We start from the raw sequence: 13134 nt of genomic DNA on the forward strand, positions 1-13134 counted from the left end.
ATATTCTGAAATCACTACAAGTGTCTATTCCAATTCTGTAGTAGCTGCCATCATTTGAGCTGCAATTCAGGTTGGTTCATTTCTTTCTTTGCAGTATTGAGTAACTGTCCTGTCCTCAAATTCAAAACTTGAAATCCATTTGTCAAATGCTTTCTTTTCAAAAGCAATCTCCCAGTAGTTGTTTTTAAAATCATTTTCTAGAGAAAGTTAGAAAGCGTCAGGGAAAAGGGGGCGTGAGAAAACACATGGCCTGTGACTAGATGGAGGACAGGAGATGATTAAATGACAGAAGTGTAAATGGTGCAAGACAAAAGGAGGCAATAATCTGAGAAATTAGAAAAAATAAAAGATACATCCGCTATCCGAATGGTTATATAGATCCTACTACATTCCTCTACTCTGACATTCAGTAATAAATGTACCCGTTCGAGTTCATTGGGTTGATGTACAGATGCTGGGAGTCTCCATTGGTTCATTCACTTCAAATTCCTGGAATGAAACTCCACCAAGTGGAAATTCTACACCTTGAGGGGAAATTGGTGCCTCAGAAAGTACACAGGCTTTTCAAATAGATGCTGTGGCCCTCTGCTGATTGCTAGTGTAGAGCTCTGTTTCTCCTTTGGCATCCCTTTATTACAGAAACTTTGAACAGCAACATTTCCTGTTTCACAAGAACAAATAAATGTGTTCTGTTTCCTTTAATCTGTTGGTGAAATAAGAGTATATCTGAATGCTGCCAGGTTTTAACTCCACTAATTAAAGGCCCTTTGATTTCCTGGTTTTTGGAAATTAACAATTGCAGGAGGGTATAGGAATTCTATTCAAGAATACAGTGGCCTCTGGAAAGCAGCTGTCTTATCCATAATATTAGCTGACTTAACATCTGTTTAATGCCTTCACATCCCTCTTTTCATATTCAAGCTTTGAGCAACTAGATTTTGGTAACAATTTCCCTAAATGTGAAAGATGAAACTAGAATATGAAACACGTCCAACCTGACTGTACAGATCACAGAATAGACACACATGCACATACCAAACTACCTACCTCAGTTGCCTACTGCTGGTCTTGTGTGGGATTAAAATGAATTGCAGGTGCTGTTTGCGAGTCTCACATCCGTTGCCAGGTCTTCGTCTTCTAATTTGGCAACACACTAATTGTCATTTGTTAGTGGATTCACTATAAGGATCTGCCACCAAACCATCTACCACAGTTATCCTCAGCTGTTCCATCTTTCATCTGTTGACCATCATTTAATAATGAGAGCAGTTAATCCTTTGATTCTACACAACCACCTTTAAAATATGGATCAATTCATTTTCTCCTAGCTACACATAATAATTTGTGTTTTCTCTTAGAGACTTGGCTGCCAAACAAGCAAATCTCTTAAGACATTTCTTGTGCCTCTAGAGGTCCTGATCGTCACCACCATAGAATCTAAGAACTTTGGCTACTCTTTACTTGCTATCAGTTTTAACTTCAGGGATATCTCTGCAGTCATTGATTTTTCGAGGTTTTCGGAAAGCTCAGTTGTGTGTCTCCATATAATTCCTAGACTTGTTAAATCTTCCATTTGTGCACTTGGCAGGTCACCAGCATCAAACTAAACTTAACAGTATCTAATCTTGGATAAATTGTGTGACTCTGCATGGAGGTATTGGTATCTAACTGTTTCGCTGTCACTTAATGAGGTATGTTTTATTAACAAGTATATGCAGGGGTGGGGGCAAATCCCCATGACTCCTTTGTAATTGGACCCCATGACCTGAGCTGCTGCACTACATTCAGCAAAAGTCAGGTAAGTTAGACTGGAAGATCCAAAGTTTAAAATGCCCTTTCTTCCCAGGATTCACCATTAGAATCATAAAGGAAATAAGATTTATTATGAATTTATGACGAGTTAGATTGGGGGTAATTCTAACTTAACCTTTCTGTCGGGAATCTCATGGGAATGGGTGGAACGCAGACTTTACACCCTGCCCAATATTAGTCTCCATTGACTTCAATGGAGTGTAAAATCGGGGTGGGAGGGTGTGGTGGGGTGGGGGGCGTAAAACCAGCATTGCACCCGATCCCGTCTGTTTCCCGAAGGCGGGCTAGGTTAAAATTGCCACCAGTTGTTTTCCATTAGATGCAATGGCAAAGCACTGTTAACCACCTTCTCACAATTTTGACTCTCCCACAGTGAGTCACTCACCTCGATTTCCCTCTCTCCAGTTCGTCTGAACTTCAGATGATATGTTGACCAGTTGAATGATTTACCGCTTAGGTTCTGTTATGTGGTCATTGGCATAGGTATGAATTGCATGAACCTTTCAAAAGAAGGCATTGAAATCTTTGATAAACCCTTTTAGGTTGTCATGCATTTTTCTCTGTATTCCCAGGGGAACGTGACATTTTCCTGCACGGAGCCGCGCATTGTTCCGGTCACATTCATGGCTTCCAGTAGTTACTTGCTGCTGCCGGGGACGCCTCAAATGGACGGGCTGTCTGTCAGCTTCCAATTCCGCACCTGGAACAAGGATGGCCTGCTGATGTACAGTAAACTTCACAGAGCATCTGGAGCTCTGCAGATTCACCTCGGCGATGGGAAACTGAAAGTAACTGTTCATAAATCATCAAGGAGCAAGGCTGACATCACAACAGGTAATTACAACAGTTCATTCTGCTGTCTGTGACGACAGCAGAATGATTTACAGAAATAGAGAGGATCCCTTGCTTTTATTTTTTATCATTTTAGAAACTGCGCTCAGGAAACATCAATACTTTTCAATGCATAAAATGTATTTTTCTGACTAAGGTAAGCGATCTTTTCTTTGTTGCCCTTCAAAACGGAATAGACTCACAACCTGTGTGTGGCTTTTTAATCTAAATTCTTTTTAAAAATACCTAATATACCAGGCCAATTCAGAATTAATAATTGCAGCGAACAACTGTGCCTCTTTAATACTTAGCTTTTATTTAATTTATTATGAATCGTATTGAATTTAATATTATGATTACAGAGTACGATGACAGACTAATGATATTTGTCTTGGATTATGGTTAACTTGTGGAAAGTTTCTGAAAATGTGTGTTGAATGGCCTCAGTTTCCTGCGATGGACCTACTGTATACAGGATACCACAGTGCCCGTGGTTGTGAAAGGTGCCTCCTCGCTGGGGTATAGTTTATTTTACGTGAGCCTCGGGGCAGTGAGTGTCAGCAGGATATTTGACTCTGAAAGCATCACGGCAGAGTTCAATACTGTGCTCATCTGGCATCCATTCACATGGAGTCTCCAACAGGGGTCAACAGCCAATCATCAGGAGCAGGATTCTTTTTTATCTCGCTCCTTATCCTAGAGGGTTGAGGCCAATTTTACTGCTCTGACCAGTCACACCGGCTGAGATCAGTAAACTCAGCACAATCTGGGAATCAAACGTGGGACCTCCTTGGCCTCATGGCTCAGTATGACATTTGGCTGTGCAGTTGCCCACTGAGCCATGGTGGTTGGGGAGATCGGGGAGGGGGGACACATTAAAAACAAGAAGATAATTGATTTTCCATCCGCTGGCCATGGATGGGAGTAAAATCTAGCTCCTCCTTTTCCGGAATGAATGAAAGCTCTCTTCGCAGAGCTTCATGTAATGAGGATCACATGTCAGGACATCAGGCATGGTGCACTGAGCTCCAAGCCCATATTCTGATATGAGCTCCCAATATGCGATGCACTGTGCCAGAAGGGTCAGGTCATAAAATCCATCTCATAATTACAAGGCCAAAGAGACTCCACCTCCTTTTCAAACCGTTAGTATAGTATCTTAGCAACAAAGTAGTTAGACTCACAGTGAAATCAGTCTTCGCCAGCAACGTTGTCCACCTCTGGATTTGGCTTGTGGAGCAATTAGGGTGGTTGGTGGAGTTGTGGACAGAGGCATGTAGTTCATATGGACTTCCAGAAGGCATTCAATAAGGTTCCACATAAGATACTGTTAGTGAAAATGAAAGCTCATGGAATTGAAGGCAAATTCTTGGTTAGGAGATTGGTTAGGCAGTAGAAGACAGAGAGTAGGGAAAATGGATATGTACTCGAATTGGAAGGAAGTGACTAGTGGTGTCCCACAAGGATCTGTGCTCGGCCCTCGACTATTCACTATTTTTATCAATGACTTAGATAACACAATAGAGAGCTATCAAGCCAAGTTTGCCGACGACACAAAGGTTGGTGGCATAGTAAGTAGTGTAGACGGGAGATTAAAATTACAAAGAGACATTGCAGTGCATCTGCGAGGCTGAGAGCTACGTGGATAGCACGTTTCAGGAGGTGGTCGCCCCACAGCTTAAGAAAGTGTAGGCAGAGAGGGACTGGGTGACTGCCAGACAGACTAGGAGGACGAGGCAGGTAGTGCGGGAGTCCCTGAGTGCATCTCACTCTCTGACCGGTATTAATACTAGTGAGGGAGAGGGTTCCCCTGGGGAGTGCAGCCAGAGCCAGAGCCAAGCCCAGGGTGCCATGGGTGGGTCAGCTGTATGGGGCGGCGGGGGTGGGGATGAAAGGTTGGGAGGGCAATAGTGATAGGGGATTCCAAAGATAGGGGAACAGACAGGCATTTCTGAGGCCGCAGACGTGATTCCAGGATGGTATGTTGCCTCCCTGGTGTCAGGGTCATGAATGTCACTGAGCGGCTGCGGAACATTCTGAAGGGAGAGGGTGAACAGACAGAAGTTGTGGTTCATATCGGTACCAACGACATAGGTAGAAAGAGGGATAAGGTCCTGCAGGCTGATTTTAGGGAGCTAGGAAAGAGATTAATAAGCAGGACCTCAAAGGTAGTAGTCTCCGGATTACTGCCCATGCCACGGACTAGTGAGAATAGAAATAGGAGGATAGAGCAGGTGAATGCGTGGCTGGAGAGATGGTGCAGGAGGGAGGGCTTTAGATTCCTGGGGCATTGGGACCGGTTCTGGGGGAGGTACAGGCCTGACGGGTTGCACCTCAACAGAGCTGGGACCAATATCCTCGCGGGAAGGTTCACTAGTGCTGTGGGGGAGGGTTTAAACTAATTTGGCAGGGGGATTGAGCACAGGATGTAGCAGGAAGTAAGTGTGGAAGTTGAGGAGGTACTGGCCATGACCTTCCAATCATCCTTAGATACGGGGATGGTGACAGAGGACTAGAGAATTGCAAATGTTACACCCTTGTTCAAAAAAGGGTGTAAGGATAAACCCAGCAGCTATGGGCCAGTCAGTTTAACCTCGGTGATGGGGAATCTTTTACAAATGATAATCCGGGACAAAATTAACAGTCACTTGGATAAGCGTGGATTAATTAAGGAAAGCCAGCACGGATTTGTTAAAAGCAAATCGTGTTTAACTAACTTGATTGAGTTTTTTTATGAGGTAACAGAGAGGGTCGATGAGGGCAATACAGTTGATGTAGTGTATATGGACTTCCAAAAGGCGTTTGATAAAGTGCCGCATAATAGGCTTGTCATCAAAGTTAAAGCCCATGGAATAAAAGGGGCAGTGGCAGCATGGATAAGAAATTGGCTAAGTAACAGGAAACAGAGAGCAGTGGTGAACAGTTGTTTTTCGGACTGGAGGGAGGTGTACAGTGGTGTTCCCCAGAGGTCGGTGCTGGGACCACTGCTTTTCTTGATATGTATTAATGACTTGGACTTGGGTGTACAGGGCACAATTTGAAAATTTGCAGATGACTCAAAACTTGAAAGTGTACCTCTGCAATTTCCACCCTTACTTCCCTCAACAACCTACGATGCATCCCATCCAGACCGGGTGACTTATCTACTTTAAGTACAGCTGGTTTTATGAAATTTAATGCAGAGAAATGCGAAGTGATACATTTTGGTAGGAACAACGAGGAAAGACAATATAAATTAAAGGGTACAATTCTAAAAGGGGTGCAGGAACAGAGAGATCCGGGGTTATATGCGCACAAATCGTTGAAGGTGGCAGGGCAGGTTGAGAAAGCGGTTAAAAAAGTATATGGGATCCTAGGGTTTATAAATAGAGGCATAGCACGGAAGTTATGATGAACTTTTATAAAACACTGGTTCGGCCACAACTGGAGTATTGTGTCCGATTCTGGGCAGTGCACTTTAGGAAGGATATGAAGGCCTTAGAGAGGGTGCAGAAAAGATTTACTAGAATGATTCCAGGGATGAAGGACTTCAGTTACGTGGATAGACTGGAAAAGCTGGGGTTGTTCTCCTTGGAGCAGAGAAGATTGAGAGGAGATTTGATAGAGGTGTTCAATATCATGAGGGGCCTAGACAGAGTGGATAGAGAGAAACTGTTCCCATTGGCAGAAGCGTCAAGAACCAGAGGACATAGGTTTAAGGTGTTTGGCAAAAGAACCAAAGGCGACATGAGGAAACATTTTTTTACACAGCGAGTGGTTGTGATCTGGAACGCACTGCTTGAGGGGGTGGTGGAGGCAGATTCAATCATGGCCTTCAAAAGGGAATTGGATAAGTATTTGAAGGGAAAAAAGTTGCAGGGCTATGGGGAAAAGGCGGGGGTGTGGGACTAACTGGATTGCTCTTGCAGAGAGCTGGCACGGACTCGATGGGCCAAGTGGCCGCCTTCCATACTGTAACCATTCTACGGTTCTATGATTCTACATTGATAGATTAAGTGTGTGGGCAAAACTGTGGCAGGTGTATGTCATCGCAGGTAAGTCATCCATTTTGGACTGAGAAAGGATAGATCTGAGTATTTTTTAAATGGTGAAAAGTTAGATACAGTGGAGGTCCAAAGAGATTTAGGGGTCAATGTACACAGGTCCCTAAAATGTAGTGGTCAGGTTCAAAAAATAATTAAAATGTCTAAGGAATGTTAGCCTTTTTATCGAGAGGGCTAGAATATAAAGGGGAGGAAGTTTTGCTACATCTATACAAAGCCCTGGTTAAACCACATCTGGAGTGCTATGTACAGTTCTGTGCACCGCACCTTAGAAAGGATACATTGGCCTTGGAAGGAGTGCAGCACAGATTCATCAGAAAATTTCCAGGGCTCCGAGGGTTAAATTATGAGGAGAGAGATTACATAAACCAGACTTGTATTCCCTGGAATATAGAAGGTTAAGGGATGATTTGATTGAGGTTTTTAGGATTTTGAAAGGAATTGATAGGGTAGATAAAGAGAGATTTTTTTCCGCTGGTGGGGAAGTCTAGGACAAGGGGACATAACCTTAAAATCAGAACCAGGCCATTCAGGAGAGAAGTTAGGAAACGCTTCTTCACACAAAGGGTGGTAGAAGTGTGGAACTCTCTCCCACAAAAAGGACTCGATGCTAGCTCAATTAATAATTTTAAATCTGAGATCGATAGATTATTGCTAGCCAAGGGTATTAAGGGATATGGAGCAAAGGCAGGTAAATGGAGTTGAGATGCAGATCAGCCAAGATCTAACTGAATGGCCGAACAGGCTTGAGGGGCTGAATGGCCGACTCCTGTTCCTATGGTCCTATGTAGGTGCTTGCAGGAGCTGAAATAAAAGATGGTTACAGCTTTGCTAATGTTGAGCTGAAAGAGATTTTGACTTATCCAGGACTTACCTAAGTAGCTCATAACCATGTCTTTGTGTGCGCCATGCCTCACTGTGAGCCTGGGTTTATGTCATTACACTTTAAAGATACAGTGAGGCATCTGGTCAAGTGGATGCTAAACTAATTAAACACCATGACAACCATTACATAGCGGCCCACGGGAGGAATAATTTATGCCTCTAAATAGAGCTATTATGGGATTTCTTTGTTATCAACTAAGGAAAAGAAAAGACCTGACAGGTTGAAACTCCTCTAATAAAAAGTGGGAGAATGTCTGCTTTCCTCTCTATAATTACCAGCTAGTGAAATGGTTTGTTCTCAGAAGTCTTTACAGTTTATGTTTATTCGTGCTTTGAACACCAAAACAAACTTGAAAACACCACACAAGATAAGATTACTTATAACAACTTATTGAACGACAAGACTGGCTCAACAAAGAAAGGAAAAGGTATTTATCTTCAACCCTCTCCGAATCCAGTTCTGAAAGTGAATTCTATCATTTGACCCACTTTAATATTATACTCATATTTAATATTTTATCCCTATATAATATTGCACCCCTATTTAATAATATTCTCCATTTAATATCATAGCCCTATCTAATATTGAACCACTATTTAATTATGTACCCTACTTACAATTTTGCACTCCCATTTAACATTGTACCCATTTTAAAATTGAACCCCTATTTAATGTTGAACCCCAATTTAATATTGGACTCCCATTTAAAATGTTGCTCTCTTATTTAATAATATTAGTATTATTCTTCCCCTCTTTCGTTCAGTGCCCCTTAATTAATATTGCACCCCTATTTAATATCATTCACAGTTTTCGGATGGTATCCTCTGACTTGTAACCTACTGAATTAACAATGATCCATTGTTTCATCTTTACACATTGCCTGTGTAGGCAATTCAATGCTAAGAAGAAAGTCTGAGTTTAAATATTGTCTGAGGATGTGATCGTGATCTAGGTCATAGAATCATAGAATCATAGAATCATAGAAGTTACAACATGGAAACAGGCCCTTCGGCCCAACATGTCCATGTCGCCCAGTTTATATCACTAAGCTAGTCCCAATTGCCTGCACTTGGCCCATATCCCTCTATACCCATCTTACCCATGTAACTGTCCAAATGCTTTTTAAAAGACAAAATTGTACCCGCCTCTACTACTGCCTCTGGCAGCTCGTTCCAGACACTCACCACCCTTTGAGTGAAAGAATTGCCCCTCTGGACCCTTTTGTATCTCTCCCCTCTCACCTTAAATCTATGCCCCCTCGTTATAGACTCCCCTACCTTTGGTCCCTATGAGATGTGACACAGTGCAGAAATCCAGTGTTCCACTGGGCTGACTACCCCTCTGCTTGCTGACCTACGTTGGCCCCCGGTCTAGCAACGCCTCGATTTTAATACTCTCATCCTTGTTTTCAAATCTCTCCATGGCCTCGCCCCTCCCAATCTTTCTAACCTCCTCCAGCCCTGCAACCCTTCAAGATCACTACGCTCCTCCAATTCTGGCCTCTTGCGCATCCCCGATTTCCTTCGCTCCGCCATTGGCGGCCGTGCCTTCAGCTGTGGAATTCCCTCCCTAATCCTCTCTGCCTTTCTATCTCTCTCTCTTCCTTTAAGACGTTCCAAGCTTTTGGCTACCTGTCCTAATATCCTGTAACGCGGCTCGGTGTCAAAATTTGTTTGATAATCGTTCTTGAGAAGCACCTTGGGACATTTTACTATGATAGAGACTTTATATAAATGCAAGTAGTTGTTGTTGTTATGGTTTAATATTTTAAAATTCATATTTTATTAAATTAGATATCAAAGAACACCGTAATATTAAATTTGCAGTATTGGACAGAATGAATTGGAAATCATGTGGAGCCTACACTCAGGTTCTGATACGCACTGTCAGCGCCAAGGCGCCCACTGAAAGCACAAACTCAGAAAATTACCCACCACATACCATAATTAACAACAAAAAAATACAACTTGCATTTATATAGTGCCTTTAACGTAGTAAAACTTTCCAAGATGCTTAAATAAACTACTATTTAAGGATATCGACAATGCCAAATTAGCAAATAACAACACTGGGGGAAATTCCTCTGTTTGCGATGTGTTCAAAGAAGGACATTTAACATTTCGCCACAAACAAAGAGCAGAGCGATTCTGCCCCCATTTGTTTTTCATCTGTGCAGCCTGGTGGATCATCATGGGTTTATATCACCGTCGTGTGCCAGACGCCTCAGAACAGCAGTAAACACCGTTCTTTATTTATCGACTTGGAGACCTTCAGAATTACCATTTAAATGAGTTGGTACTTGATTGAGGAGTTGTGAATGACCAGATTTATTACACCTGTGAAGGACCCATAATTCTCGTGGTCGCTGAAGGTTTAAGCAAATTATTTTGTCTTTCTTACAAGCACCGGTTTAAATTAAAAATTCAGACTAGATCCAAATGCCATCTTCTCAATCTCGGTCCAGTTAAACTTTCACTTCCACCCCTTTCTCCATGATCACCTAGTGTAAGTGAAATATTCTCTATGTTGACAAGCTCTGCGCTAAACTATCCCTTGGGAAGGTACGACTTTGTGGGTAGTGAGACAAGTGTGTAGATCCTTGTAAGTATCATTGATGTCTGTTTCAGTGAGCTGATGGAAATCTTCCTTGGAATAAAGGTCTCAGTGATGGTTTCTCATAAACACTACATTGATCTACATTGTCTCCCGGTTCACCAAAGCCTCGGTTTTAAAATTCTCATCCTCGTGTTCATATCCCTCTATGGTCTCGCCTCTATCTCTGTAGCCTCCTCCAGCCGTACAACCCTCCGAGAGCTCTGCGTTCCTCCAATTCTGGCCTCTTGTGCATCCCCCACTTTTTTCGCATCACCATTGGTGGCCATGCTTTCAGCCATCTAGGCCCGAAGCTCTGGAATTCCCTCCCCTGACTTAGGGGTACAGTGGTTATGTTACTGAACTAGCAATCGAGAAGCCTGGACTAATAATCCAGAGAATGTGAGGTCCATGGCAATTTGAGAATTTGAATTCAGTGTAAAAGAAAATTTGGAAATGAAAAGCTGGTATCGATAAAAGTGACCAGGAAGCTGTCGGATTGTCAACTGGTTCACTAATGTCCTTTAGGGAAGGAAACCTGCCGTCCTTATCCATTCTGGCCTGGTCAATCTATGTGGTTGACTCTTAACTGCCCTCTGAAGTGGCCTGGCAAGCTATTCAGTTGGCCTATCAACATCTTCTCAGCCCCACTAGGGATAAGCAATAAATTCCGGCCTTGCCAGCGATGCCCACATCCTGAGTGATTTTTTTTAAATGACAGCTTTCCTCTACATGTACTTCTATAGCTCCCCATTTGGCTCAGGTGGGTGGAGCAATGGGTGGCCGAGTTATACAAACCAGAAAGGGGCTAGGCTCGGGCTGCAGGGTGTCCCATGTCAGCTCATTTCTGCCGGGACAGCGATAGAACATAAGAACATAAGAAATTGGAGCAGGAGTAGGCCAATCGGCCCCTCGAGCCTGCTCCGCCATTCAATAAGATCATGGCTGATCTGATCCCAACCACAAATCTAAAGAACACAAGAAGTCGGAGCAGGACCCGGCCACATAGCCCCTGGGCCCTCTCCGCCACCCACAGGGCATTGACCGATCCGAACTCAGCTTCATGTCCAATTTCCTGCCCGCTCCCCATAACCCCTAATTCCCTTTACTTCTAGGAAACTGTCTATTTCTGTTTTAAATTTATCTAATGATGTAGCTTCCACAGCTTCCTGGGGCAGCAAATTCCACAGACCTACCACCCTCTGAGTGAAGAAGTTTCTCCTCATCTCAGTTTTGAAAGAGCAGCCCCTTATTCTAAGATTATGCCCCCTAGTTCTAGTTTCACCCATCTTTGGGAACATCCTTACTGCATCCACCCGATCAAGACCCTTCACAATCTTATATGTTTCAATAAGATCGCCTCTCATTCTTCTGAACTCCAATGAGTAGAGTCCCAATCTACTCAACCTCTCATCATATGTCCGCCCCCTCATCCCCGGGATTAACCGAGTGAACCTTCTTTGTACTGCCTCGAGAGCAAGTATGTCTTTTCTTAAGTATGGAGACCAAAACTGTATGCAGTATTCCAGGTGCGGTCTCACCAATACCTTATATAACTGCAGCAATACCTCCTTGTTTTTATATTCTATCCCCCTAGCAATAAAAGCCAACATTCCGTTGGCTTTCTTGATCACCTGTTGCACCTGCATACCAACTTTTTGATTTTCTTGCACTAGGACCCCCAGATCCCTTTGTACTGCAGTACTTTCCAGTCTCTCGCCATAGGGGTCGTACTCTTTGGCCTGGTTTTGGAGGGGACAATTATTCAGGGGTACCATATCTGATTCCTATCCAGCAACCCCTGCTGGAAGTGCATGGCATATGAGAATTGGCTGAAGATAGCATCAGACTCAGCAGCCGGGATTTTAACTCGGGGCGGGAATCGGGCGGGCGGGGGCCAAGGCGGGTGGCAAAGCGCCCTGACGCTGAGAAGCGGCAGCTGGCCGGCGGGCGGGAGTGCATTGTAGTCAGGTAAGTCGCAGAGAGGGTGTTCAGGTGGGCCTCGCGATGAGGAACAGAGGGAAGCGCAGGGCAGAGGAGTCTAACCTTTCCTTGTGGAGCCTGGAGGAACACTCGTATAACCCTCCGAAAACCCTGTGTTCCTCCAATTCTGGCCTCTTCCGCATCCACAATTTCCTTTGCCCTACCATTGGTGGCCGTGCCTTCAGCCATTTAGGCCCCAGGCTCTGGAATTCCCTCCCCAAACATAAGAACATAAGAAATTGGAGCAGGAGTAGGCCAATCGGCCCCTCGAGCCTGCTCCGCCATTCAATAAGATCATTGCTGATCTGATCCCAACCACAAATCTAAAGAACACAAGAAGTCGGAGCAGGACCCGGCCACACAGCCCCTGGGCCCTCTCCGCCACCCACAGGGCATTGACCGATCCGAACTCAGCTTCATGTCCAATTTCCTGCCCGCTCCCCATAACCCCTAATTCCCTTTACTTCTAGGAAACTGTCTATTTCTGTTTTAAATTTATCTAATGATGTAGCTTCCACAGCTTCCTGGGGCAGCAAATTCCACAGACCGACCACCCTCTGAGTGAAGAAGTTTCTCCTCATCTCAGTTTTGAAAGAGCAGCCCCTTATTCTAAGATTATGCCCCCTAGTTCTAGTTTCACCCATCTTTGGGAACATCCTTACTGCATCCACCCGATCAAGACCCTTCACAATCTTATATGTTTCAATAAGATCGCCTCTCATTCTTCTGAACTCCAATGAGTAGAGTCCCAATCTACTCAACCTCTCCTCATATGTCCGCCCCCTCATCCCCGGGATTAACCGAGTGAACCTTCTTTGTACTGCCTCGAGAGCAAGTATGTCTTTTCTTAAGTATGGAGACCAAAACTGTATGCAGTATTCCAGGTGCGGTCTCACCAATACCTTATATAACTGCAGCAATACCTCCTTGTTTTTATATTCTATCCCCCTAGCAATAAAAGCCAACATTCCGTTGGCTTTCTTGATC

The 13134-nt window shown here is 43.9% G+C and overlaps 1 protein-coding gene across 1 annotated transcript in view; it reads left to right on the forward strand.

The window, feature by feature from the left end:
- LOC137323446 (contactin-associated protein-like 5) overlaps nucleotides 1-13134 on the forward strand; it is a 630151-nt gene that overhangs the window by 280803 nt on the left and 336214 nt on the right. The window contains exon 12 of the mRNA XM_067986920.1: nucleotides 2385-2646. Within this exon, the coding sequence (XP_067843021.1) occupies nucleotides 2385-2646 (262 nt within the window). The remainder of the gene's footprint in view (nucleotides 1-2384; nucleotides 2647-13134) is intronic.

Source organism: Heptranchias perlo, chromosome 7 (assembly GCF_035084215.1).
Source record: "Heptranchias perlo isolate sHepPer1 chromosome 7, sHepPer1.hap1, whole genome shotgun sequence".
NCBI lineage: Eukaryota > Metazoa > Chordata > Chondrichthyes > Hexanchiformes > Hexanchidae > Heptranchias > Heptranchias perlo.